General features: G+C 43.9%; 2 protein-coding genes across 3 annotated transcripts; one reads left to right on the top strand and one right to left on the bottom strand.

The window, feature by feature from the left end:
- The first annotated feature begins 7,416 nt into the window (after positions 1–7,416).
- On the top strand, positions 7,417–22,626 carry LOC133156830 (DNA-binding protein RFX7). 2 transcript variants are annotated; one of them, XM_061282838.1, is made up of 10 exons: positions 7,417–7,832; positions 10,014–10,047; positions 12,598–12,683; positions 13,041–13,127; positions 13,217–13,339; positions 13,488–13,608; positions 14,029–14,109; positions 14,189–14,399; positions 14,822–15,117; positions 15,206–22,626. In XM_061282838.1, exons 1-10 carry the CDS (start codon positions 7,705–7,707, stop codon positions 18,425–18,427), a joined length of 4,389 nt encoding a protein of 1,462 aa, XP_061138822.1. In that variant the 5' UTR covers positions 7,417–7,704; the 3' UTR covers positions 18,428–22,626. The 2 variants fall into 2 exon arrangements, with proteins under 2 accessions (XP_061138822.1, XP_061138823.1); XM_061282839.1 differs by having other exon boundaries at positions 12,598–12,684; positions 13,090–13,127.
- Positions 22,239–23,171, bottom strand: LOC133156831 (protein FAM180A). Its single transcript, XM_061282840.1, has 3 exons — positions 23,011–23,171; positions 22,730–22,791; positions 22,239–22,640 (listed from the first exon to the last, which is right to left on the bottom strand). Exons 1-3 carry the CDS (start codon positions 23,081–23,083, stop codon positions 22,296–22,298), a joined length of 480 nt encoding a protein of 159 aa, XP_061138824.1. The 5' UTR covers positions 23,084–23,171; the 3' UTR covers positions 22,239–22,295.
- Positions 23,172–23,209: the final 38 nt, after the last annotated feature.

Raw genomic sequence — 23,209 nt, 5'->3', positions numbered from 1 at the left:
CCACATTTACAAATAGATTCAGGATTGCAGGCACGTGTGTGGCGGCTGGGCTAAAAGTCGTTCACGCTGTCGAGCTGAACAGCAAATGGGTGGCATTTGAACACGCAAACTTCCGCAAGGAGGTTAAACCTCAAGTCTGATGCCTTGCTCTAATAAAAATAAGTTTTATACAAACATACCCTTATGCAACAATCATTTTGAAGTAGAATAGAAAGTAACAAAACACAATAAAAGAGTAAATACAGTGGACATAAGAATATGTAGAATTTGTTTGTTCTCATGTGCATTTATGATTTTTTAGTGTCGAATTTGATTTTCCGAGAAGAGATAAGATGACATTTGAAGTGGTATGACATGAAACAAATTCTACTTAAATATTATTGTTCGGTGGTTTTGTCGACGTATTTTGTTGGCTAAATAGTAAATTTAATAATCTCAAATTGAGCCGGCATTAACATAAATAATGTCATTGTTTAGCCTTCATGCAGAATCAAAGGGGGCATAGTTTGATTTTATTTCAGATTTGTCCAGGTGTCTTTAACTCGATATTGTGACATGCTCAATTCAAAATGGCTTGGGCATTTATGCTATTAGGCTAACGAAAGACAGTAATTATGACAATTGTGGTATTCACAAAAATCATTTTAGCTTTCCATTAAAATAATACACACCAAATAACAATCAGCTAATTTATCGTATTTTTTGCAATTAAGGACATTTAATTAAATCTTAAATGGTCACTTGCAAGGCACTTGCTGTCTTTAATATTTTATTGATGCATGCCTTGACTGACCTTTGGGGTAAAATGAAAGAGCACTTTGTTTGCCAGCACTGTTGACTGGACTCAAACCACGCCGCGTTGATCTCAATCTCATCAGGAGGTGAGCTGTGCAAACCACAAAATCTAATCCTGACTCTTCACGCTAGTGTTAACTGGGTTAGCAGGTCAACCACTCCATCTTCATCACTGCAGTTAATTGCGAAGGAGTAGTTGGATTTTATTTTGTTGTTCAAAACCGAACTTCGTCGGAAATAAAGGTTCACTTTTTCTTCCTCATCAATGAGCCAAGGACAGCAGCAGCCACCGAATGACCTTTTCCACTGACAGAGATCAGTTTTCCCATCTTAGATAGTAGACACACACATGCACAAACCCCAGTGGATAAATGATCCAAGAGCAAATATATACAGTCGCCTAACCCTGAACTTTGCATCAATCTTAGCTAATTGCAGTCTTGTCAGGGGTGCGATTATTCAAACAGGTAATGCAAATGTTAATGAGTTCAAATTTGCATATCTTTATTTTCCCATGGCTGAAATGTCATTGGTTATAACGGTCTACATTGAAGAATGTCACTCCTGATGGCCCCTTGATACGTCGCTGACCATTATGAGGCTTAAAAAATGAGCATCTGAGAGGACTGGGGGGGTAAAAAGAAAAAGATGGCACCGTGCCCAACATTTAACTAAAACTGGTTACTAAAGAAAAGAGATAAAAGCAAATTCCACACAATCTTTACAATCCCAGATTTTTTAATTTGACCTCTCGAGCAAATTCACAGGAATTGAATAAGGAATTAAAAAAATGAACCTTTTTTTTTTTTTTTTTGGGTGCGATATTGTGCACAAGTGCGGTTGGCACGGCGCTCTTCGTCATGCGCCTGATTTGACATGGCTCAAATAAGTATCTTCCTGCCAGTGATTGGCATTCGCACAAGAAGGGGTGAGTGGGACTGGGGGAGCAGATGGTGACATTCCACATGACCAGACTGATCAATCAGCATGCTGGGACCCAGGTGCAGCGCAGGCGGGCAGCACCGCACCGTCGATTTCAACATCTACAGGGCACCAAAGCACGGGCACCGAACGTGGCACCCTGAGGCTCCGCATGCTCCAGCGTCCCGCCGCGCCAAGGTTGATGACATCACAATTTCCCATCCGCCCTTCCGTGGAAAGCCAAGAATAATGATCAGGGCGGCATGGTGTGCTTGCGGGAGTGACATCAACTGAAGGGACTCCCATATTTCTACATCTGATAAACCAACAAGGTGTGTCAGAAAAATCAGATTCCAGTCAAAAACCAGCATGTCGAGAAAGAGCTCCTGTGGCTTTTGCTTTGTTCATTGCGTGAGAAGAGGCAAGAGTTTTGGTAGCACGCCGGCTCACAACACCCTGAGCCCGGAAGTAAGATGGCGGCGCGTGCACACGCGGTGGCCTCTCTCTGTCCCGAACGGTGTTTTGTTTTGTCGTTTAATGTGGGTTTGTCCGACAGTTTTGTGTGTTCGTCTCGTCGCACCGGGTTGTGGTACAAGTACAGCGGGCTGGTTCTGCTCGACATCGGCGAAAGCGAGTTCTGTGGCGATCTGGACTTTGAAGCGGGGACATTAAAGGCGCTCGGTCTGCTCCGTCCTGAAGCGTCGGAAGCGGTGTGCGAGGAGGCTGATCAGGGGCGAGAGCGGGGGCGTCCGGGCCAGGCCGGCGGCCAACCCAGCTCGCCCGGCCGTGCCTTCCTTTCTTCTGGCGAACGTTCGATCGCTGGGCATCAACATGCCTGCTGAGATCTACGAACCGGACAGTGCGTAACTGCTGTGCATCTGGAGCGGCTAGCGTGCTATCGGGTGGACCGGGCCATTGTACGAGGGGGAACATCACGAGGAGGTGGAATGCGCGTCTACATCCGTGACGAATGGTGCCGGGACTCTGTGGTGGGATGCATCATGCAAGCACTGCTCGCCTCTGGCGAAGTTTGTGATCTTCAGGCTTTTGGGGTCCTGAACTCTAAAGGGAAATGTACTTTCTGCAGTTTGCAAACACATTTGATGAAGGCTGCGTTAGACACATATAATCATATCAATATAATTTCTGGTAGTAGTGTGGTCGCTTAATAAGTGGAAAGGAATGTGCCGACTACATGAATTTGTTTTCTTCAAAGTACTGTGGAACAGGAGGTCCAGACAGGGAGGATATCTCAAGGCCGATGGGGAACGCGAATAACAACTCGTCTTTGTGGTCCAGACACCTGTGCTGAGCAGGGGAAAACCCGAACGAGGAGGAGATGACCATCAACCATCGACCAATCACCACACAATATTTTGCATGCTTGAATATTCATATTGTGTTTCTTTAAAACTGGGCAACCCGGAAGAATGTGTTGTCTTTGATGGTCACGAAGGCACACGAGTATTTTGGTGTTAAGGACCCGGGACCCAGGCGCCTGTATTAGCTTGCTTTGTCAGGATTAAACAATTGGTATAAATTCAGCCTAATCGATCTACTGGTCTTCTCTTTGACAGAACGAACTCGCAAAATTGTTAGCTGTGACAGTGTGTGGATTTGGACATAACAATTCTTGTGTTAAGTGTTGATCGCAATTTGGAGTCAGATCAATAACTAAAATCCGTAGCCTAACAACTCTCTCCCCCGTTGTTTACTTGTATGTTACTCGTGTACTGTGTCTCGTCACCGTGGGATGGAGGAAACGTAATTTCGATTTCTTTGTGTGTCTTGGCATGAAGGAATTGACAATAAAGCTGACTCTGACTCTCTGATCTGACAGTTCCTGGTCGAGAAGCGCATCCTCCTTGCTTATAAAACATTTGGTAGTTTTGCCTTAGTTTTATGTTCGGTGGAAGTCTAGCGCAAAGTACAAAGTAATAGTGGATGGGTGGAGTTTTCTTTATTTTTCTATTTTCATAGGCCCAGCTGCGCCGTCGTGGGAGTGAACACAGCAAACTTACTCTCTGGCCAATGAAAGTGGATCCACTCATTTCAACTCCTTTCTATTCAGCACAGGAGAGGCGCACGGTCCAAATGATGAAATCATGCAGAACTACCTTTCGAATATTAGAATATTCAGGATTTGAATATTACTGCAGAAAACTGTGTAGGCCTGTTGTAGGCAAAGTGCTTTTTGTTTGATACCTGCTGGCGTGACTCTGTGCCGGGGATCTGCAGTGTCTTTGGGATAAGACGTGAATGCGGTGAGCTGATCTTGCTGTCTGGCCTGAGTGCTTTAAGAAGTGGGGGTTGTAAGAGGATTGGAGCAGCCATGGGAGCGCACGTGCGAGCTAAACTCATCCACCTCTGCGCCGCCGTGACCTCACTGGCCCACATTCTGCGGCGCACCTATAACACGAAGACTGGTGGCTTTAAGTTGTTGACAGTCTATCGTGTGACCTGTTGGATATCCAGCGGGCACGCCAGAAAGCACACTCTTATGTGATCTCTCAGAATTGTATTTTCTCCAGATCCCTAAATGTAATTATCTTTATAAACAATGTACATTATATGCTCGGATAACATAAAGCTGAGAAAGGCTCCAGCGTTGTCACAAATGAGGCCGAGTGGAAATTTTGTAAAGGGGAAAGAAAATATGATTGCCACAATACTGTAGTTTCCGTGCTTGCATATTAATTTGATGATCATTTTCACATAAAGTCCTAATTGCAATGAACACGATTCCCGCCAATGTCTATCTATGCCGTCTGAGTGGCGAACAAGCTGCACTCAAGAGATACGACGACACGTTGCCATGATACCGTCGTAAACATGGCGGCCCCGTTAGGCCAAGTGTTGCGTAAATCTTCTCATTTGGAGGAAAGAGCAAGGGCAAGGACCACTGAGATGCGACCTTTCGACCTAAATGGGAAGTGACAGGAGATTGACAGAAACATAAATCAGTCCAGAATAGCCGACAACGCAAGGTCAAAAAATAGAGTGAGAAAACAATGACCAAACGAGGAGGAGGGGGGAAAACACATTTTCTTGAGATTCAGAAGAAGTGTCATGATTTCACACCTCCGGTGTTCTTCACAAGTCAACAAGGTTGGACAAACCAGTGTGACACCTTGTGAAAATCAGACTGATCCAAGTCTGGCCATTTCAGACGGAGGAGGAAAATATATCAAATCCAGAGCTCACACAGGAAGTGTTCCATCACTTATACAGAGAATATTTGGCCCCATGGTTGCCACATGATAAGGTTCTGCATCAAATTTTTTTTTTTCATATGCTCACTGAAGTGAGAGGTTTGGACTTTTTGAATGCACCCCAGAAATCCAGTGTTTAATCACCCCTTGATCGCTTTACGGCGCACCTATAACACGCCTCCGTGACAAAGGATCGCACACATGCACAACACATTTCAGACATGTGGGTGCTACTGTGCATGCTAACAATGTCGCTTTTGTAATGTGCAGGCGTTTGGAGATCACAGGAATGTTGGGGATCATCAAAAGACTCTTTCTTCTGAAATGTGGGACTAGAAGGCAAAGGTCCAGGGGGCCCAAAGTTCCATAATAACATCACAAGAAAAGTCAGGTTTCTTACTGAGCGTGCCAATTCTTAAGTTAGCTCTTTGGAGATAGGAACCACATGGATTCAAAATGCCACACACCACATGATTTTTCTAAACACAGAAATATGGAAAGTTTTTTACAACAATGGAAGAAAAGTATGTAATAAAGTGTCATTAATATTATTTTAATGATAAAGATGAAACATTTTCAACCCCCTAAAAATTCTTGTTTCTCTGATTTTTGTTGCACATCAGGTTTTGATAATAATAATAATAATTATTATTATTATTATATGTGTATTAACCCAGTAGGGCCTGTTTTTGTCACCCAGTGCAGCGTCAACATGTTTGCAAGTTTTGCCATCATCCAGGTTCATCATCCATGACTGATCATCAAAGCAGATGTCTGACCTGTACACACAACACAACTAAAATTTGGACTCAGCGTAGCAAAAGGAAGGAGACTAATCATTATATATTCCGACATGTTTTTTCAACTTTGAAATTATCAAATCTATTATCAAAACAATTGTCAAATCTGACAGGTGAGCCACGCCTTCATCCATCATCTGATAAAGACGCGTCACTCGGATGAAGGCGGAAGAAACCGCCGAAGCATGTCAGGTAATGCACCAAAAATAATTTGTTTGATATAAAAGAACCAGTGAAGTGATTAAAAAAGGGAAAACAAGATGAACTTAGTACAACTAACTGATCTAATATGGTTATTGTCCCTATTATTGTTTTAACTGTGCCTCATATTACAATAATCGAGGTAAGAGAGTAGAGAGAGAAAAAATGTGCAGAAATATGTGGACTCTCGGTTTTTTTGTTTTAAACCTTACCATTCTAAACATTAGAGGACCTCAAATTGGAGCTTATGCTAAGTGCAAGTGATTAGATTTAATATCTCACCCTGCCTGTTTGTCTGTTCGTCATTGGAAGTATTACCTACAGCAGCGCCTCGCTTGGCTGATAGCGACATTACAGACAATAAACAAGGTCAAGCTGCATATAAAGTAATGACCAAGTCCGGTTTGGATTTTCAGAATACGAATTGCTCGTATTTCCTGACGTTTTCATGTTTCAATTAATAAATGTCACTACTGTGAATTTCTTTTTTTTTTACCGCGGTGTGTGTGTGGGGGGGGGGGGGGGGGGAATAAATGGACTTGTGTTAGAATAATTAGTTTTGCTGAAGCGCTGGTCGGCCTGAAATCGGAGGTCACATATCTTCGCTCAAGCCAACATATCTGCCAGCCAGCCTTGGGGAGTCCTTATACTCCCTTCCTTGTCTTATCTGTGAGAGGCCCTCACTATTTATGAACAGAACACCTTTGTTCTTTGTTAGTTCAAGAGTAGAACTGACAACTTGAAATTTAGCAGGAATATTCTAAAATGCATTACAAATCTGAACCAAACGCAGAAGCCAAACATACCACGTTTTGACATAAGTCATAATTTTCTAATTTGAAATGATGTCACATATGATAGGTCAATTTTCTGGCGTGGCAGCAATAAGCCTCCATAATTTTCTGTGAAGATACTTGGAGTTAAGACAGGAGCCACCAACATGGTAGACCTCAAGGAGCACATTAGGAGCCTGCGAGCCTGGTCTAAAAATAGCTCACCAGTAAGATTGGTATACTTTCTTGGGTGACCATGTTCCCAATCTTTTTTTACGCTGGTGTGAATTTGGAAATGTGAGGGGGGTGGTATAGGTCAAATGTCATGACTAAACCATGGTGTGGAGACAAGCTAGCAGGCACAATAGCCATAAGGTGAGCCCCCCCCCCGAATTTGGAATTTGAGCAAATGCTATTTCACAAGTGTGTAGTTGACCTTGCCCTTTGCATTAATCAGTACTCAAGTAAATAGTAACATGTTGGTGACCACGGCTTTAAGACTTACTCGTCCTATTCTATGACGTGACTTTTACTTGTACAGCATTTATCTTCTGTATTTGTTACTTGAACTTAGCCAGGTAAGGCGTTCAGGATGGATCCTGAGCTCGCTCGCAGGTTCGCCCTACCGAGCTTTACCTAGATTTTAATTTGAAGGTACGAATCAGGTCTGTTTCCGGTAGTGTTCGGCTACCAGCGTGCAACCTGACGCAGGCAACGAGTCCTCGGCTGCCGCTGGCTGCTGCAGGCGTGCTATTGGAGGTAGCGGAGGGACCTCTGCGAAATGTCTGGTGCATGGCCGACCTCCGTATTTTCTCCTTCCTTTCCTTTGGCTTCCCTCCCCCCTCCTGCCGCCCAGTGTTCGTAGGCACTATGCACCGCGCCGGGCTTCCCTAGCTGCCTGAGCCCGCCCCAGCCAGCGGTGCGGTGGGTCCGGTGCGGCGCTGTGCTCTGCCGGGGATGCGGCCTGCTTGTTAAAGCTCCCCCACCACCCCTCCGTGCGTGATGGCTGATGATCAACAACAAGCTGATCAGAAGCCTGCCTCCGGACTCGGCTCTCTTCCAGCGCTGGTGCCGGGACTCCAGGGACCTGAAGCGAACGCGTTACAGTTCAAAATCAAGAATTCAATTTGGTAAGGATGGAAATGCAGCCCGACGTAGCTGCGGTGTCTTTTTTTTTTTTCATCCTCCACGCTAGCTCCGTCATTAGCGCATCTACTAGCAGCGGACGAGCTGCACAAAGCGGCTGCAAATAAACAACGCGTGTTGCCACGATTCACACGGAAATGAGACTGCTGAGAGGTGATCTGGAGGTTTGCGTGAAAAAAAAAACATCTCGCCGTCGCCTTCGTCAGTAGTAGTAGCTCGCATCATTAGCATGGAGCCACGGGAGGCCATGATAGAGATGACAGTCCACCCGTGGGGCTGCTGACAGGTGTCACAGCCAAGTGCAACATCTGGAATAAAATATCACTAAGGGAGTTTTTCGTTCCATATATGATGCAGTTTAATTGCCGCCGAGCGTAGCGGTTTAGTAATATCGTAATACTCACTGATTCAGTCATTACGTAGTAATAGAGTGGATAGTTTTCACTGTTGCTACGTATCCATTGCAAAAGCCAAGCTTCAATAAATGAGTAATATAGGAATATAAAAATCAAAACGTCTTCCAGTAGGACAGGAACGTTACAGTTTGCATGACTTGTTATAACAAATAAAGCAAACCCAGCAAAAACATTGCTGTATTAAAACTTAATTAATTTTTTTATTTTAAACTAAATTTATTTTCCTGCACCTTAAGAATTATGGTGCGTCCAGTTTTTTTTAAAACTTATTATCAGTAATTAACTCTTACTAACACGTTATAATAGATTGCAATTTGAACATTAAAATGCTTGAAGTAATTGTAAGTGTAATGCCTCTACTCAAAAACTACCCAATAAGAAAAAAATATTTTACTTCCTATAGTTTGCCATGATTTGTGATAGTTAAGCTTGGTTAGTTTTTTTCTCTTCTCGTCCAAATGTGCTCAATATAATTTTTTTTCAGAAATTGATACTGTCCCCACGTGAGTCTGTTATTTTGTTGAAAATGGCTTGATACCGTTGACCATGCAATGTTAATAACTCAACAAATATGTTGTTGTTGTTTAGGGGTTTAAGCCAAAGTGATGCGTGTGAGAATTCTGCCTGCCATTTGTTGCTTGTGTGCGTGGTTGTCTTGCTATTAGACATTAAGACCCCTGAACTTTACCACGTCTTTGTCAACATTCTGAGAGCTGAAAGGGTCAGAACATTAGAAGTGGCTCTCCATATGTACGCAGTGCGGTTTGACATGAATCACAATAATAAACAGTTTATGTGTGACGCGAGAAAAACGAGTTTAGGTGAACTGTCACCTCAGCTGTGTGCTAGAAACCTTCACGGTGTCCCTGAGTGTTGTTGCTTGTGTGAATACTGGCGCAGAACAAAGGGCAGTAAAGTTACAACCGTACAACCCTCATCCTGTTGTTTGTTAAACCAATGCATGTCATTTATTGGCCAAATCTCATATATACATATATATATATATGTGTGTATGTATATATATGTGTGTATGTGTATATATATAGATATATATATAGATATATATATGTGTATATATATATATATATATGTACGTATGTATGTATGTACGTATGTATGTATGTATGTATGTATATATATACATATATATATGCGTATGTATGTATGTATATACGTATGTATATGTATCATAACTGTTTGCACATGTTTTTATCTACCTTGGGCTCAGAAGGTGTTTTTGAGACTGCTGCTAATACCCTCAGGGAATCAAAATCTTTTGGGCTTGATTATTTATGTAAAGATATCAAAAGACTCGACATTCCGGCTTTTGGAGTTGCGCATTCACAAAATAGCACACTCGAATGAGGACAAACTGATTGTGTGCATTTCATTGGGTGCTTTCAAACATTGGAAAAAAATGTCCATGACCTGCTTAGGTGGTCTTTGATGCTGTAAATGTTGACATTCACAAGAGTGACTTCAACATTTGATGACATCACTTATTCACGTCCAAGTGTTGTTGTTGTTGTTGTTGTTTTATAAACAGTTTATTGTTCTATTTTATTGCATTAAGGGAGCAAAGTTGCTTAAGATTGGTCCATTATATTTGTAATTAGCTGGCCTTGAGGAAAGAGATCTTTGATTGTTACAGTTTATCAACATTTGGGCTAAAAGAAACAATGTTACTCAGTAACATGTGTGCAGCACAAAGAAAATATCCATATTTATTATGTTATCTTTCTGTTGCAGCAAATCTGTACAATCCAAAGTGGACAGCATATTGGTGAGTACCCACAATATCATAGGATTTTTGTTTACCTGCTTATTACCGCATACACAACAGTGGAACATCTAAGGTCAAACGCAATCTGTGCCAGGATGCTGGTACATTGCAGATAGGCATGTTTGAAGAATAAATGCTGACTGATAAGAAGTAGTAGTTTATTTTGAAAATATAGCCGTTATTCACCATTTCAGTTTTCTTAATTGTTTTTAGGCTTGGCTAAAATTGTGCCAAGTGACACAATTTGGAGTCCCACATCCTTCAGAATTTGAGCTGTTATCCAGTAAACAGTGTGCAGTTAGCAAGCTAGCTCACTAGCTACTACTAGCGTGGCCGTTTTAGAGCGCCTTATTGTCTGCCGTGAAAGATTTGCTGTGAGGTTGATTATTTACTAAATTAGCCCCAGTTACGTAATGGTGAGGCAAAAATGGAGCGAGTTGCACTCGCAGGCAGGCACGTTTTCGGAAATAGGCAGACAACAAAAGATTTACTGGGTTGTTTAATTTCACGCTTGATGGATGGGTGGTAGGGGTGTAACGATTCATCGATACACATCGATTAATCGATATAATGCTCTACGGTTTATTGGCATCGATGCTAAACGTAAACATCGATTTATATCGCCGTGTTTGACCTCGGACATTAGACGCGACTTTATTTTGAAATCCAGTTCATTGTTGCTTGCTTCCTCTTTCCGGGAGCAGTGCGCGACGTGTTGTGTTGCGAGCAGAGCAGGCACGTGAAAGGGGAGCCGACAACTACGCGGCTCCTGGGCTGGTGCTATGGCTAGTGTCCAAAAAGCAGAGGAAATTTGCTCCCCTTTAGGCTTCAAGTCATTCGTTTGAAAGCACTTTGGATTCCAAAGAAAAGATGGCTCAACGGACAAGACACGTGCAGTTTGTAAATCCTGCCATGCGGTGATCAAATATTCAGGGAGCACAAATCTCGCCGCACATTTAAAGAAAAAACACGACATCAAAATTCAGTGTTAAAATAAGCACTTTGTATACTACAATACTCTTGTAATTTCCTAAATAAAGAGTTTGCAGTACCTTGTTGATTTTGCTTATGAATTGTTATAAATCAGGATATTGTTCTATATTTTTTATTTAAAAAAAAAAAAATATTGATCGTAGAGCACTATATCGTGATATATCGTGAATGAATCGCAGCAGGCTTTAAGATATTGGCAAATAACGTATCGTAGTTCTTTGTATCGATATGATATCGTATCGTGACAAAACCCGCGATTTACACCCCTAATGGGTGGAGACCCAACTATTAGTTTACAATCCATTAAAAAGTCCATTTTACATAATAAGTCCCCTTGTATTGACAACATTTCAGTCTTAATGCATTAAACTTAATGAGGCTACTCCTTGGAGTGTTGTTAAAAAAAAGAAAAAGCACAGCACAGACGGAGGATGTCTCAAGTCCCACGACATCAGGCGCTTTTGAGGTTCCACGTTTTGCTGAAGAATTGAACAATTTTAATGTCATGGAATGCAATTTTAAAATCACAAAGGTTATCTGGAAAAAAACAAACAAACAAACAAATGCTTAATTTAGGTTGTTCTGTATTTTATTTAAAAGAAATACATGGGAAGAGGACCTTTAAAAATGATTGCAGGATAAATCACAATTCAGCCCTACAAACATACTAAAAATGTTGCGCAAGTCTTCAACAAAATTGAATATGCAATCTTAAAATATTTGAAAGAACAACCTTTAATGTGTAAAATTACCTCAGTGTGGTTTGTTGTGAATTGAGCAGACTATAACACAAACAGAACACGCTGTCATATCAAAGCTCCCTACGAAGGTTTTTGTCTATTTTATTTAAGGAGGCTGTTGTTGAACCCGACGAGGATGTTAGGCATTTGACAGATTCAGGTTGGCTGGATGAGTCCTCGTTAAGCACACAGACAGCACAAATTGTGCTCCAGAGGCTTTATATCACTTTAAACCTCCTTTGGAAGTTTAAAAAAAAAAAAAAACAGTCATTATCCTTTAGTTTGACAAATATTGGCTCAATAAGTGACAGAGCACATTAAAAAATGGTGTCGCGCAGATTCAAACCTGTTCATTAGCTGAGCTTTTTTGGCAAACATGAATGAGCTCTCAATTCGTTTTGCACACCCCCACCGACAGGACTGAAGTAGCGAGAAATAGGTCATTTCATTCTTTTAATGGGTATTTGCTTATTATAACAGTTTTGTAGATTAATGGAATTGGATTGAATTACACAATTCAAAATGTTGTTGTTTTTTTAGCTAAATGTGTGTGAACAAATGGACATAATTTGTGATTCTTGTTAGATGACAGGCTAGTGCAAACTTCATGTTGCTGCTGGTGTGTATATATCACCATTTCAAAATTCCTTCAAATCATTTGAGAAACAGCCGGGATTCAAATTTTCAGGATTTGTTACCATAGCGATGCCAAATTGCGTTAAAATAACACACAGCTTCCATGCCCAGCTCTTGTTCCAAAGTTGATTCATTCAGTAGATCTCATCAGCTTTGTCTTTTTGTTATTTTTTTTCCACAGCAAGATGTTGAGAAGTTTACAGACATCGAAAAGCTCTACCTCTACCTTAAGTTGCCTTCTGGTCCCAGCAACGGCAATGATAAAAGGTACTCCTTGTTTGTCACAAACAAGCACACTCGGATCAAGGTTTCCATTTTTCTCACAAGCACACTCGGATCAAGGTTTCCATTTTTCTCACCGATGCTTCCTCTCGTCCGCTTGGTTCACAATGACCTTTATTTGCCACTATTGTCTCATTCCGTGTCTAAAAAATCCTCTGCTACATCTCAGATGCTCCAAAAATTAGAAAGAGAAATTTCAAGTCTTTTTTTTTTTTTTTTTCCTGATCTGCTTTGTGATATTGTTGGGGGTGATCTGATCCCACGTTCATGCCAGCTGTGTTGTTAACCAAAACATTGATCAATGTAGACTTTTGCTATACCTAGCTGTCTGTGTTTCATTTGTTTCCCCATATCTATTCATCACCCCAACCCCCAAATTGTGCCCAATTGGACTGAGAATGAGAGGGGGTCGTCCACTCCTGGATTATGGTATTCAAGTTTCTGTTTTAACAAGAAATGCGGCCCAGTGGAGGACACCACCTCACCACCTTTTGCTTTTTTCTCTCGCACCACGACAGCGAGCAGAGTTCCATGTCATCGAGCCGCACTCAGCAAATGTACGCGTTCAACTGGATACGGAATCACCTAGAAGAGCACCCGGAGACGTCCCTCCCCAAACAGGAAGTGTATGATGAATACAAGTGAGTGTGGTTTTGAGGATTGCAAAAAAAGAAAAATTCCTAAGATCAGCAATGTTTCCTTACTGCAGTAACTCCAACGTTAAGTGTATAATAAATGAATAAACGAAATGAAATACTCCCTGAATGTATTGCGTTTGATCTTTTGCAGGAGCTATTGTGACAATCTCGGCTACAATCCATTGAGTGCAGCAGACTTTGGGAAGATCATGAAGAATGTCTTTCCCAACATGAAGGCACGTCGACTCGGGATGAGAGGAAAATCCAAATATCCTTTTCAACAATTTTCCCGAAAAATTTGTTTGAGAACTGTTTCCAAATAGATTAGTTACATTTCAGGATTAAGGTAAAATAAGATATTCCTTTTTTAGACCCACATGGAAAATTCTAGTACACAGCAGCCAGTAGGAGTTAGGAAAAAAACAACAACAAAACAAAGCTGTTGCTCATCCAGCACTGGAAGTTTACAAATAAGGAATCCGATTTTTTTTCAGATGAATTAGCAGTGATTTAGTGGCAAGTAACAAAACCATAACGTCATTATATAGTTTTACCACTGGAGGGCGCCAACAACTTATTTCATCTAACCACTGTTTTTCTGGCTCCAGTTTTCTATTTTAGAGGCAGAATGGAGCACAGGTGAATAGAATTCATGGCAAAAATCACATCAACCTTGACTCCTTCCAACATATTGTTACAGTGGGTTAAGAAAGAAAGCTTTTGTTCACATGCCGTCATTACCCAACTTGGATCTGCAGAAATCAGGCGACGGGGTATGTTCTTGTGTATTAACGCCCAAAGAGCGTGACATGTTCCTTCACTCACTTGCCGTCTGCTTTGCTTCCATTTCAGTGTGAACTGATGGAGCCGGCCGGACAGTCGCCGAGTGCTGAGGATGAAATGAGGTCAGCGGCCTGCGGTTTGGTTTGCGAGTGGGCCCAGAAGGTCTTGAGTCGTCAGTTTGACAACGTGGAGGATCTGGCGCGTTTCCTGCTGAATAGCCACTATATCGGTACCAAGTCCATGGCTGCGCTCACTGTTATGACGGGAACGCCCACGACAGGTATGGATGAGCTGACTTGCAAAGAAACAAGTTAGAATCGTACTTAATCACATTTTTAAATGCCATGGTTCAGTTTTAGTTGGAGTAATTACTTGTATGTGGGGTTTAACAACAAAAACTGATGATGAATTGATTTTTCACATAGATAACGTTAGTACAATACATACAGACGTACAGTAATTTTTTTGCATGTTTTGCACTACACAATAGAGTTCGCTGTCGCCACTTGATTTTGATTGAAAATGACCTCACAGCTCCTCAGGTCTGTCCTTTTTCTTTTTTTTGTAAAGAGCTTGGTCACATGACATTCACTATGTTAGTTGTGATTGGTTGTAACCTGAGCAACTGTGATGTCATTTTCATGAGACTGTGAAGGATGATTTGTTTGTAATTTTTCAATCTTGACTTTTTTTTTTTGCCAGGCATGAAGACGCCAACACCCGCCTCAGCGTTTGTGCCCACGGCCGAGGCCAACTCCTTCCAGCCCCAGGTGAAGACGCTGCCCTCACCCTCTGTGGACGCAAAGCAGCAACTGCAGCGAAAGATCCAGAAGAAGCAGCAAGAGCAGAAGCTCCACTCTCCTTTACCAAGCGATGCGCAAGTCAAACGAACGGAGGCCAGCACCCCCGGCCCGAGCATCCCTTGCGGCAGCCCTGCTTTGCTGTCCCCTCAGCCCACCATAGGCATCGTAGTAGCAGCTGTGCCCAGCCCAGTCACGGTAGGTAACCGTTGAGGGAGGATCAGAACAATTGTGACTGCAGAATCTCAGTGAGTTAAGCTAGCGCTGTGTTTTGTTTTTCTTCCAGGTACAGAGAAGCAGGCAGCTAATGACTTCCCCGAGTCCTGTCGGAACAACGGAGGGAAAAGTGTTGCCTGTGAACTTATTGGTCACGCAGTCACTTAAGCAGTCCTCCAAAACCCCACAGAATATCCCAGCGAGTCCCGTGGGGGACCGCTTGGCGCGGCACGGCACCCGGTACGCTCAAATCTTGCCCAAGCCCTCGGCCACCAGTGCCATCACACTTCGGTCCCCTCCCACCCTGCTCATAACCAACAGCCCAATCAAAACTGTGATGCCCACTCCACACGTCAGCTCGGTCAACGTGGTCAAGATGACGGCCATCGCGTTAGCTCCTAGCAGCAGCGGCACCACCACCAGCAGCAGCACCGTCGTACGCTCCGCCTCGGCCGGGATGGGCCCCACTTCCGCCTTAGATGAGTCGCAAGGTGCGAGTCTGACCGCTGCGGTCAGAGCCGTCGCCTCGGGTTTGACCTCCTTGGCTGACATCAAGGTGTCCGAAGCTGCAACCTCTAACAGTGCGGAGAAGACTGCAATGGCCGCTAGTGAGGAAAGAGTGGCAAAGTTCAGGGCTGCCAGTGAGCCAAGCTTCCCTGTTAAGTGCTCTCCGGGACCCGACAAGGTCTTGCGGATGAGGAGCGACTCTGTATCCCTTTCCACTTCGGTAGCTGTAGCTGGGATTCAGGACAGCAATAACAGTAACTGCCTTGACAGCACCTTGTACTTGACTGTTGATAATCTCAACTCAGCCGGCAACATGTCAACCAGCGGTTGTTCCATCAGTATTCGGGCTTCAAAAGACTCTTGCATCGACGTCAAGAGTCCCAGAAAGCGCACAGGCCCGACCGGAGAGTCTAATGTTATTCCTGTAAAGAGAGTTTTTATATCTCAGCAGCTACATGCTGCTGCAGTTGACAATCCCAAACCTGGAATCAGTGCCGCAGTGAAGAGGATCCCGCGACCGGGAACGCCAGCCCGACCGGAAAGCGCCCCGTGCAAAGTGACGGCGAAACCCGCCTCGGTCGGCCCGACGCAGATCCTCGCGCTTTCGGACTCGCCCATCGCGCACATCCGGGGCTCCCCGACTGTTGTCAAACCGCAGGCGCTGATGGTGAAACAGGACGCCGAGGTTAGCGGCGAAGCGGCAAGGACGTCGGACCAGGTCTTGTTGCAGCAGATCACTGCGGACACTCGTGTCATCCCAAACAACTCAGGAGCACACAATGCCGCTGTGATGAGCGAACTAAATAGCACAATATGGGAGGAGGGTCAGCTGGATGAGCTCCGGAAACACTCGCAGATCTCAGCGGAACACAAGCAAGCCGCGACAGAGCAGCTTTCTCTCATAGCCCAACCCTCGAACACGCCAGGCCAGCTGGTCCTGGCGCAGGAGATGGTTGACTTTTCCGGTGCTCAACCCAACATGGACTACTTCCCGTTCAACGACGACGACATGACGCAGGACAGTATCGTGGAGGAGCTGGTCCAGATGGAGGAGCAGATGAAGCTGAAGGGTCTCTTTGGCACCTGCGTCGACGTTTCTCTCCAAGGCCAGCCGGCCGGCAACCAAAACTCGGCGCTCAACGCTCACCAGGCTGGCACGGCTTTCTACCACTCCGCCCACAGCAGCACCACTCCGGTCCAAACTCCCACGCCGACTCCCACGCCAACCCCGACGCCCACCCCTACCTCTGAGATGACCCTCGGCCACAGCTTGACCAGAGAGAGCCCGTGCTCCCGCATGGCTCCTATCACCCCCGTGGACAGCGCGCTTGGTCGCCACACCCCAATCAGCACGCCGCTGTCCAACTGCAGCAGCAGCGTCCCCCCGAGCCCGGTGGAGTGCAGGAATCCTTTTGCCTTCACGCCCATCAACTCCAGCATCGCCGCTTACCACGACGCCAGTATCGTCTCCAGCAGCCCGGTGAAGCCCATGCAGAGGCCCATGGCGACACACCCCGACAAGGCCAAACTGGAATGGATCAATAACCGCTACAACAGCAATTCAGCCGGACCTTTGTCCAACCACAGCATCGGTCTCCTGCCTAGCTACCAAGACCTGGTTGATGACCAGTTTCGTAAACCGCATGCTTTCGCCATTCCCGGACAGTCCTTTCAACCTCAGTCCAGGCCGGATTCGACTCATTTTGGCTCTTTGGCGCCGATCTCCCCCGTGCAGCAGCAAGTAACCGCTGCGACCACGCCCACTAAACAAGAGAGCTTCGCCGTGCCGGCCCCGCTGGACAACAAGGCGGCGAGCTCCTCCGCGTCCGGTACTTTCCGCTGCCGCAGCGTCAGCCCCGCCATCCGCCAGAGGAACTCCAGCGGCAACACGGGCCCTCAGACCACCACCACCGCCGTCACCAGCGCTACCCTCACCGTCGTCTCGCCCTTTAACATCACCTCCGAAGTGCTCAGCATCCTGTCCAACAGCCAATCTGCCGGTTCGGTCCACAGCATGGTCCAACGCAGCCAGTCCGTTCCTCTGAACATCATGATGCAGAGCGAGTTGTTGCCCGTGCAGGGCTCCAGTAACACCACCAAAATCACCAACGTCCTTCTCAGCAAGATGGAGGCGGACGGGGACGAGTCTGTCCGCGGGTTGGGGGTGAACAACCTCCCGTCTAACTACACGGCACGCATGAATCTTACGCAAATCCTGGAAACCACTCCGGCCTTCGCCGTGGGGACGTCGCACCAGACCTCCGGCCCGGCCGCCTTTGATCTCCAGCAGCACGGCTACCTCGCCAACGCCAGCGGGGAGCAAGTGAGCTTCTCGGCCGTTGACGGCCAAGCACAAGAGGGCGCCCTTGAGCTGGACCAGCAACAGCAGCTTCAAGAGATTGTGCAGACGCAGCAGGAGGCGGAGGACGCGCAGCAGCAGCTGGACTTCAACAACACCGTCAAGGACTTGCTGGGGGACGATACCCTCAACCCCAGCTCGCAGCTGGTGGGCCAGGTGGCTTCGGAACTTAACGCGGTGGCGTCCGACTTTTCAAACGACATCCGACTGACCACAGATCTGTCCAGTAGCATCACTGACCTTAACACCTTGGACCCCAATCTGCTCTTTGACCCCAACCAGCAGCAGGAACAATATGAAGACTCAACACTGGAAGAACTGAAGAACGACCCGCTATTTCAGCAGATATGCAGTGATACTGTGAACTCCGGCTTCGACTGGCTGGAGAGCAAAGACCAGCCCACTACCGTCGAGATGCTGGGCTGATCTTTACCGTTGATTCTCTAACACTTCTGTTCCGTGTCGCTCGTTCGTTTGGTGCGTATCTAGGATATCTGTTTTTGAAACTACAGTTCGTTGGGACTCGTCTGGACTTTTGTCGTTGGTTCTGTTAAAAAAAAAAGTGCCAGGCTTTTCTCTCTCGCTCTCTCTCTCTCTCTTTCTTCCTCTCTCTCTCCTTCCGGTGTTCCGTTAACCTTTCCCATTTCCCGCCTCCCCCAGTGTCTACAATCAGAAATTCAAGTGTTGGAAATAAAGAAAAATGATTTTTATGGCTCAGCATGCAGTAATGAGTGAGCATTTAGAGAAAAATACATCTTCCATGTTAGAACAAACCCAACGATGCAATATTGAACAAACACGTGGAAGTGAGAGCGATAGGAGATTTGGCACAATATGACATCACCAAAAATCATCGCGTGTTTACAGTTCAACCAATTGTAGATAATATGGCGGTAGTGTCGCTTGTTGGACGTTTTTTTCCCCGCCATATCGAAATATTAAAAATGGTAGCGACTCAAGCTGCCAGGTGCTGGATTTTTGACAAATTCTTTCTACTTTATCATAAACCAAATCAGCGGAGAACTGATTGACGCTTAAGCATTGTCGACATGTTTCTTTCTTAAAAACGTCATACTGTTGAGTAACTTCTAAAACGGGAGTAAATGAAACAGTAGGGACACCACGGGATTCCAGGCCACTCGTCGGACTAAATATTGAAAGGAACCAACGACTGGCTGCCTTATTCCTTATGTCCGAGGCCTTATGCCATCTTTTGAGAGACTGTACATAGACTAACGTTAAGATAGAACCATCCAGAGCGTCTTTGTCATATCAAGGCAGCTGTTACTCTTAATATTTTCACCACTATTCCTTCATCTGTTTGTTTTGCAGTGTTAACAGCATAGATGACTTTTTTTTTTTTGTACAGGCTAGCGATTGCACTGTGCGTGACCTTATTGCATATAGAGGAATTTAATATAGCGTCACAGAACCAATGGCAGCCACGCTTTTACGTCATTAGGTTTTCATGTTGTTAGTTTTTTGCATGGATTAGAAAGAAGAAAAAAAAAATCAATGGTTTGGAGAAGGCTTAGTGACAAAAGAGGAAAGAATCACAAATTGATGTCATCTGGAATGAAATGTGCGATCCAGCCTTATTTCCATACCAAAGATTTGGAAAAGAGATTATTACACTCCTAGTGGTTACATAGTTCAAATCAGCAGCATTGAGTATATGGAAAGAAAGCCTTTGTTGCATTTAAGGAAAAAAAGCATTAAGTTAGATCAATTCTATGTACAGTATGTATATTAGCCAAGTGGTCACAAGACAACGAGTAACTCGCAAAAAGCATGTTGAAACCATCACTACTACGTGATACAGTAGGAGGCTTACTTGAGTTTTGCCAATTGTCAATGTCGTACAAGTCATGTTTAAGCTCCATTTGTAAATAGAATAAATACATAGAGATTTGATGTATCCGGACACTATATTAAGGCCATTATTATAGTATGTGTCATTTCAAAAGAAGTAAAAAAAAAAAAAGCTTATAGCCGGCAAGATACTGTATGTTGTGTGTTACATTTCTGGCTTAGAGTGTCGTAAAAATAATGCTGTCTGGTCTTCGCTTGCTGATTTTATTTGACTTTTTTGAGGAGAAGCAGAAAGGGCGTGTGCTTTTGAATAAGGAGGGGGAGGGAAAAAAAATTGTGATACTGTTAGTCAGTTGCAAAACATTTGTTTGCGACTGAGCTGTTCGGCAGACACTGGATAAGAAAAACCATTCGCTCATGTTTCAACAAACTTTGGAGGTTGTCATTATTGCACTAAATTTTTACAACACACGCCTTTGCCACGTCTTAATGGACAAATGTAATGATGGACGCCTGCAACATTAGAAAAAAAAAAAACAACTTTTTTTTTTTAATGACAAGGTAAGGAAATTAACTGTCAGAAAATGACTGTCTTGTAGCAAAAAAAATGTGCTTTAATCTCAGTGAGATACACATTTCTTACGCTTTCTCATACATGAGAATATGAAGCATCGAGGGGAGGGTGGGAGTAACCTTTAAAAACCTACGTGCTCATCATTGTGTTGATAAATGATTGTACGCACGCATGTGTGACGTCTTTTGTTGTACTTTGTATGTGACCACTGTCTGCTGTGATGTGGGCAGGTTCTGTTAACCAGACAGTTTTGTCAGCTACTTCTCTTGTTTGTTGTTTACTAAGTTAACTGTTGTTTTACGTTGATGACTGTTTTGATGCTATTTTTTTTTAATACATATGTCTCAAAGTTCAGTTGTGAAGACATGTTCTTGTATTTTTTTTTTTCCTTAAAGGCACTGATATTTGAATTCTTATTGAAGGAAATACACCTCTTCTGAGCTCCATCAAGCAGTAATTTTATCCTTGACTGACCCCCGGCTCCAACTCTGTTTGACTCTTTAATTCATTTCTACCAGTAGAAGAAAAAAAAAAATTACCCTCCTCTGTGATGTTGTCTGGTGTACTGCTTAATGTACAGTAGCTTGTTAATATTGCAAATGCATTGTTTCTTCTTTTTTTTTCAATGGAAAGTACTCACTGGTGAGATTTTTAAAGTGGTTTTAAAAGCCAATAAACTTTTTTTAAAGAATGATGAGGTTTTGAGGGATGTTGATTTTTGCTACGGCCATAATGTAGCCAGCCAGTGTGATAATAATGGCTAATAATGATCAAACCTCTCCATCCGCCTCTTAGTATAAGGTCAGAGTTCATCACAGTGCTTTCGATGACCCTTGAGGTCACCGGGAGCTCGTCCGTGCTCGAAACAAGCTCCGACCAATCGGAGCTCAGCTGGCTTGCGTTCCCAGGCCCCGGTGATATTCATAACATGCTAATAAGCTTAACCCCATTGATCACCAAGCAGCTCGGCTTTAATCCCGTGGAGCTCAGCCGCGACCTCCACACACACGTCGTAACATTTGGTAACATGAGTCGACAGATTTCGCGAGAATATTAGCATCCATTTTTTTACTGGTCAATACGGAATCAATAAACCAAATGTATGGAAAGCCGGGCCACCATTGCACATGATTGCTTTGGTTTATTTCACCTTACAGGCCAAGACACACAACCAATCTTTATGTCATTTTTAATCATTCGCAGACATCTGAGTAGGGCTGAACGATTTGGAGGAGAAGATAGAAGCTCTTAAGTAAGCAAAAAAAAGTCTTTTTCATTGACCGAGCCATATAGGAGAATCAACATATGAGGTGTGAGATGACTAAATCAATTGTTAGCTTTAATCAATATATAATTACACTGGGCTCTCATCATTGCAACCGATATAAGTACAGTAGGGGAAATTATTGGTTAATGTAGCCATGGATGGTGCTGAGAGCAACATTTTAGATAATACGTCAAGTGTGTGCGTGCGTGCGTGTGCGTGCGTGGCTGATCTCACAGCTGGAGCCCATTGTGTCGCCGGTGAATGAGGGCCAAGACATACGGAGGGTCATTGTCAAAAAGACATGGATCAATATCAGAATTAATTAGGCAGCCGACCAGTGGCCGTCGATATCTTCTCATAATTAGCGGCATCGGTGGTGGGAGCAGATGTTGGGCAGTGTGACCTCATTAGCACTGGGCCTTAACTTCTAATCAAATTGGACTGCTGTCGGTAAATACATTTCTTTCAGGTTTTGGATCATGCGTGAGCTTTCGTCTTCCATTTTCAATGTATTATTTGGTATTGGCAGGCACTGTAAATCTAAATGTGAAAATGTGTTTGTAGTAAAAATGGCTGGATGATCATTGTAATGTTGCATGAAATTGAATTGTTTATTATTGCAATTTATCATTGCTATTTTTCTACGTATAATTGAAGAGATAACTTCCACGTAGCTCATGCGCTGTGATATTTACGAGCTGCAGGAGCACTTCACCCCAGGCCTCTTGTTCCTCGGGTCTTCCGGTACCAGCCCGGTGTGCCGAGAAAACCGTGGTCAAGACCAGCGTGTCAAACTGATCCTGAGTCAGCGGCTGCTTCTTCTGGCTTTTCAGCATGTCCACCATCTGTTCCATGGAACTCAGACTTCTGGGAATGTTGTCGTTGATCTGAGAGAGGAAGGCCCGCCCAGACCTCATTGATGCCATCTCCTCATCAAGGAGGACAATGTTATTGTCCTGGTTGAGTTCCACGCCTCCCAGCAAAAACTGCAAGAAGGTATTGTGAAGCAACTTGTTTTAAATGGAACCAGAGTGTTGTGATTTATAGTCACTGAAGACCAGTATAGCAACAGTACCTCGAACATCAGGTTTGCATCAACAACTGACGAGCCAGCTGGACCTTTACCTGCAGAAGGATCTTGAGCAGAAAACACAAAATACTTTGCTAGTTTAATTATAAATGAATAAAAAGGTTCGGTGCATGCATGAAGCTTTGCACTTTATATTGTTAAATCGCAGTCAGGTTATCACATTGATAATTAAACTACAAGTGTCAGTTGGTTTTGGCGTATATTTGTCAGCTCAGTCTTAGTATGCAAAAAAAAAATCTGTCCAACTCTAACATGCTCCAAGTTACCTTGCAGTGCTCGTTCGAAACACATCCACATGATGACCAGGTGCCAAATTCTTAATTGGATTCTCATCTTCATTCTTCATTTTCCACATGACACTACTGCATCCTTCTCCCTTCTCGCTTGTCTCGTACTGAGTTCAGGCAACTCTGTCAGAATACCACAAATTTTTTTCCTCCCTGGAAAAAGCAATTCAAAGCCAGA

The sequence above is a fragment of the Syngnathus typhle genome, linkage group LG7, assembly GCF_033458585.1.
Source record: "Syngnathus typhle isolate RoL2023-S1 ecotype Sweden linkage group LG7, RoL_Styp_1.0, whole genome shotgun sequence".
Taxonomy (NCBI): domain Eukaryota; kingdom Metazoa; phylum Chordata; class Actinopteri; order Syngnathiformes; family Syngnathidae; genus Syngnathus; species Syngnathus typhle.
The sequence above is the reverse complement of the archived record's forward strand: the minus strand, read 5'-3'. Positions and strand labels throughout refer to the sequence as shown.

Coding starts and splice junctions, on each gene's coding strand:
- LOC133156830 (XM_061282838.1), top strand. CDS start 7,705: ATGGCTGATGATCAACAACAAGCTGATCAGAAGCCTGCCTCCGGACTC. Junction 13,128..13,216: donor TCGTCCACTCCTGGATTATG/GTATTCAAGTTT, acceptor GCACCACGACAG/CGAGCAGAGTTCCATGTCAT. Junction 14,400..14,821: donor GACGGGAACGCCCACGACAG/GTATGGATGAGC, acceptor TTTTTTTGCCAG/GCATGAAGACGCCAACACCC.
- LOC133156831 (XM_061282840.1), bottom strand. CDS start 23,083: ATGAAGATGAGAATCCAATTAAGAATTTGGCACCTGGTCATCATGTGG. Junction 22,792..23,010: donor TTTCGAACGAGCACTGCAAG/GTAACTTGGAGC, acceptor TTTCTGCTCAAG/ATCCTTCTGCAGGTAAAGGT. Junction 22,641..22,729: donor ATGCAAACCTGATGTTCGAG/GTACTGTTGCTA, acceptor ACCTTCTTGCAG/TTTTTGCTGGGAGGCGTGGA.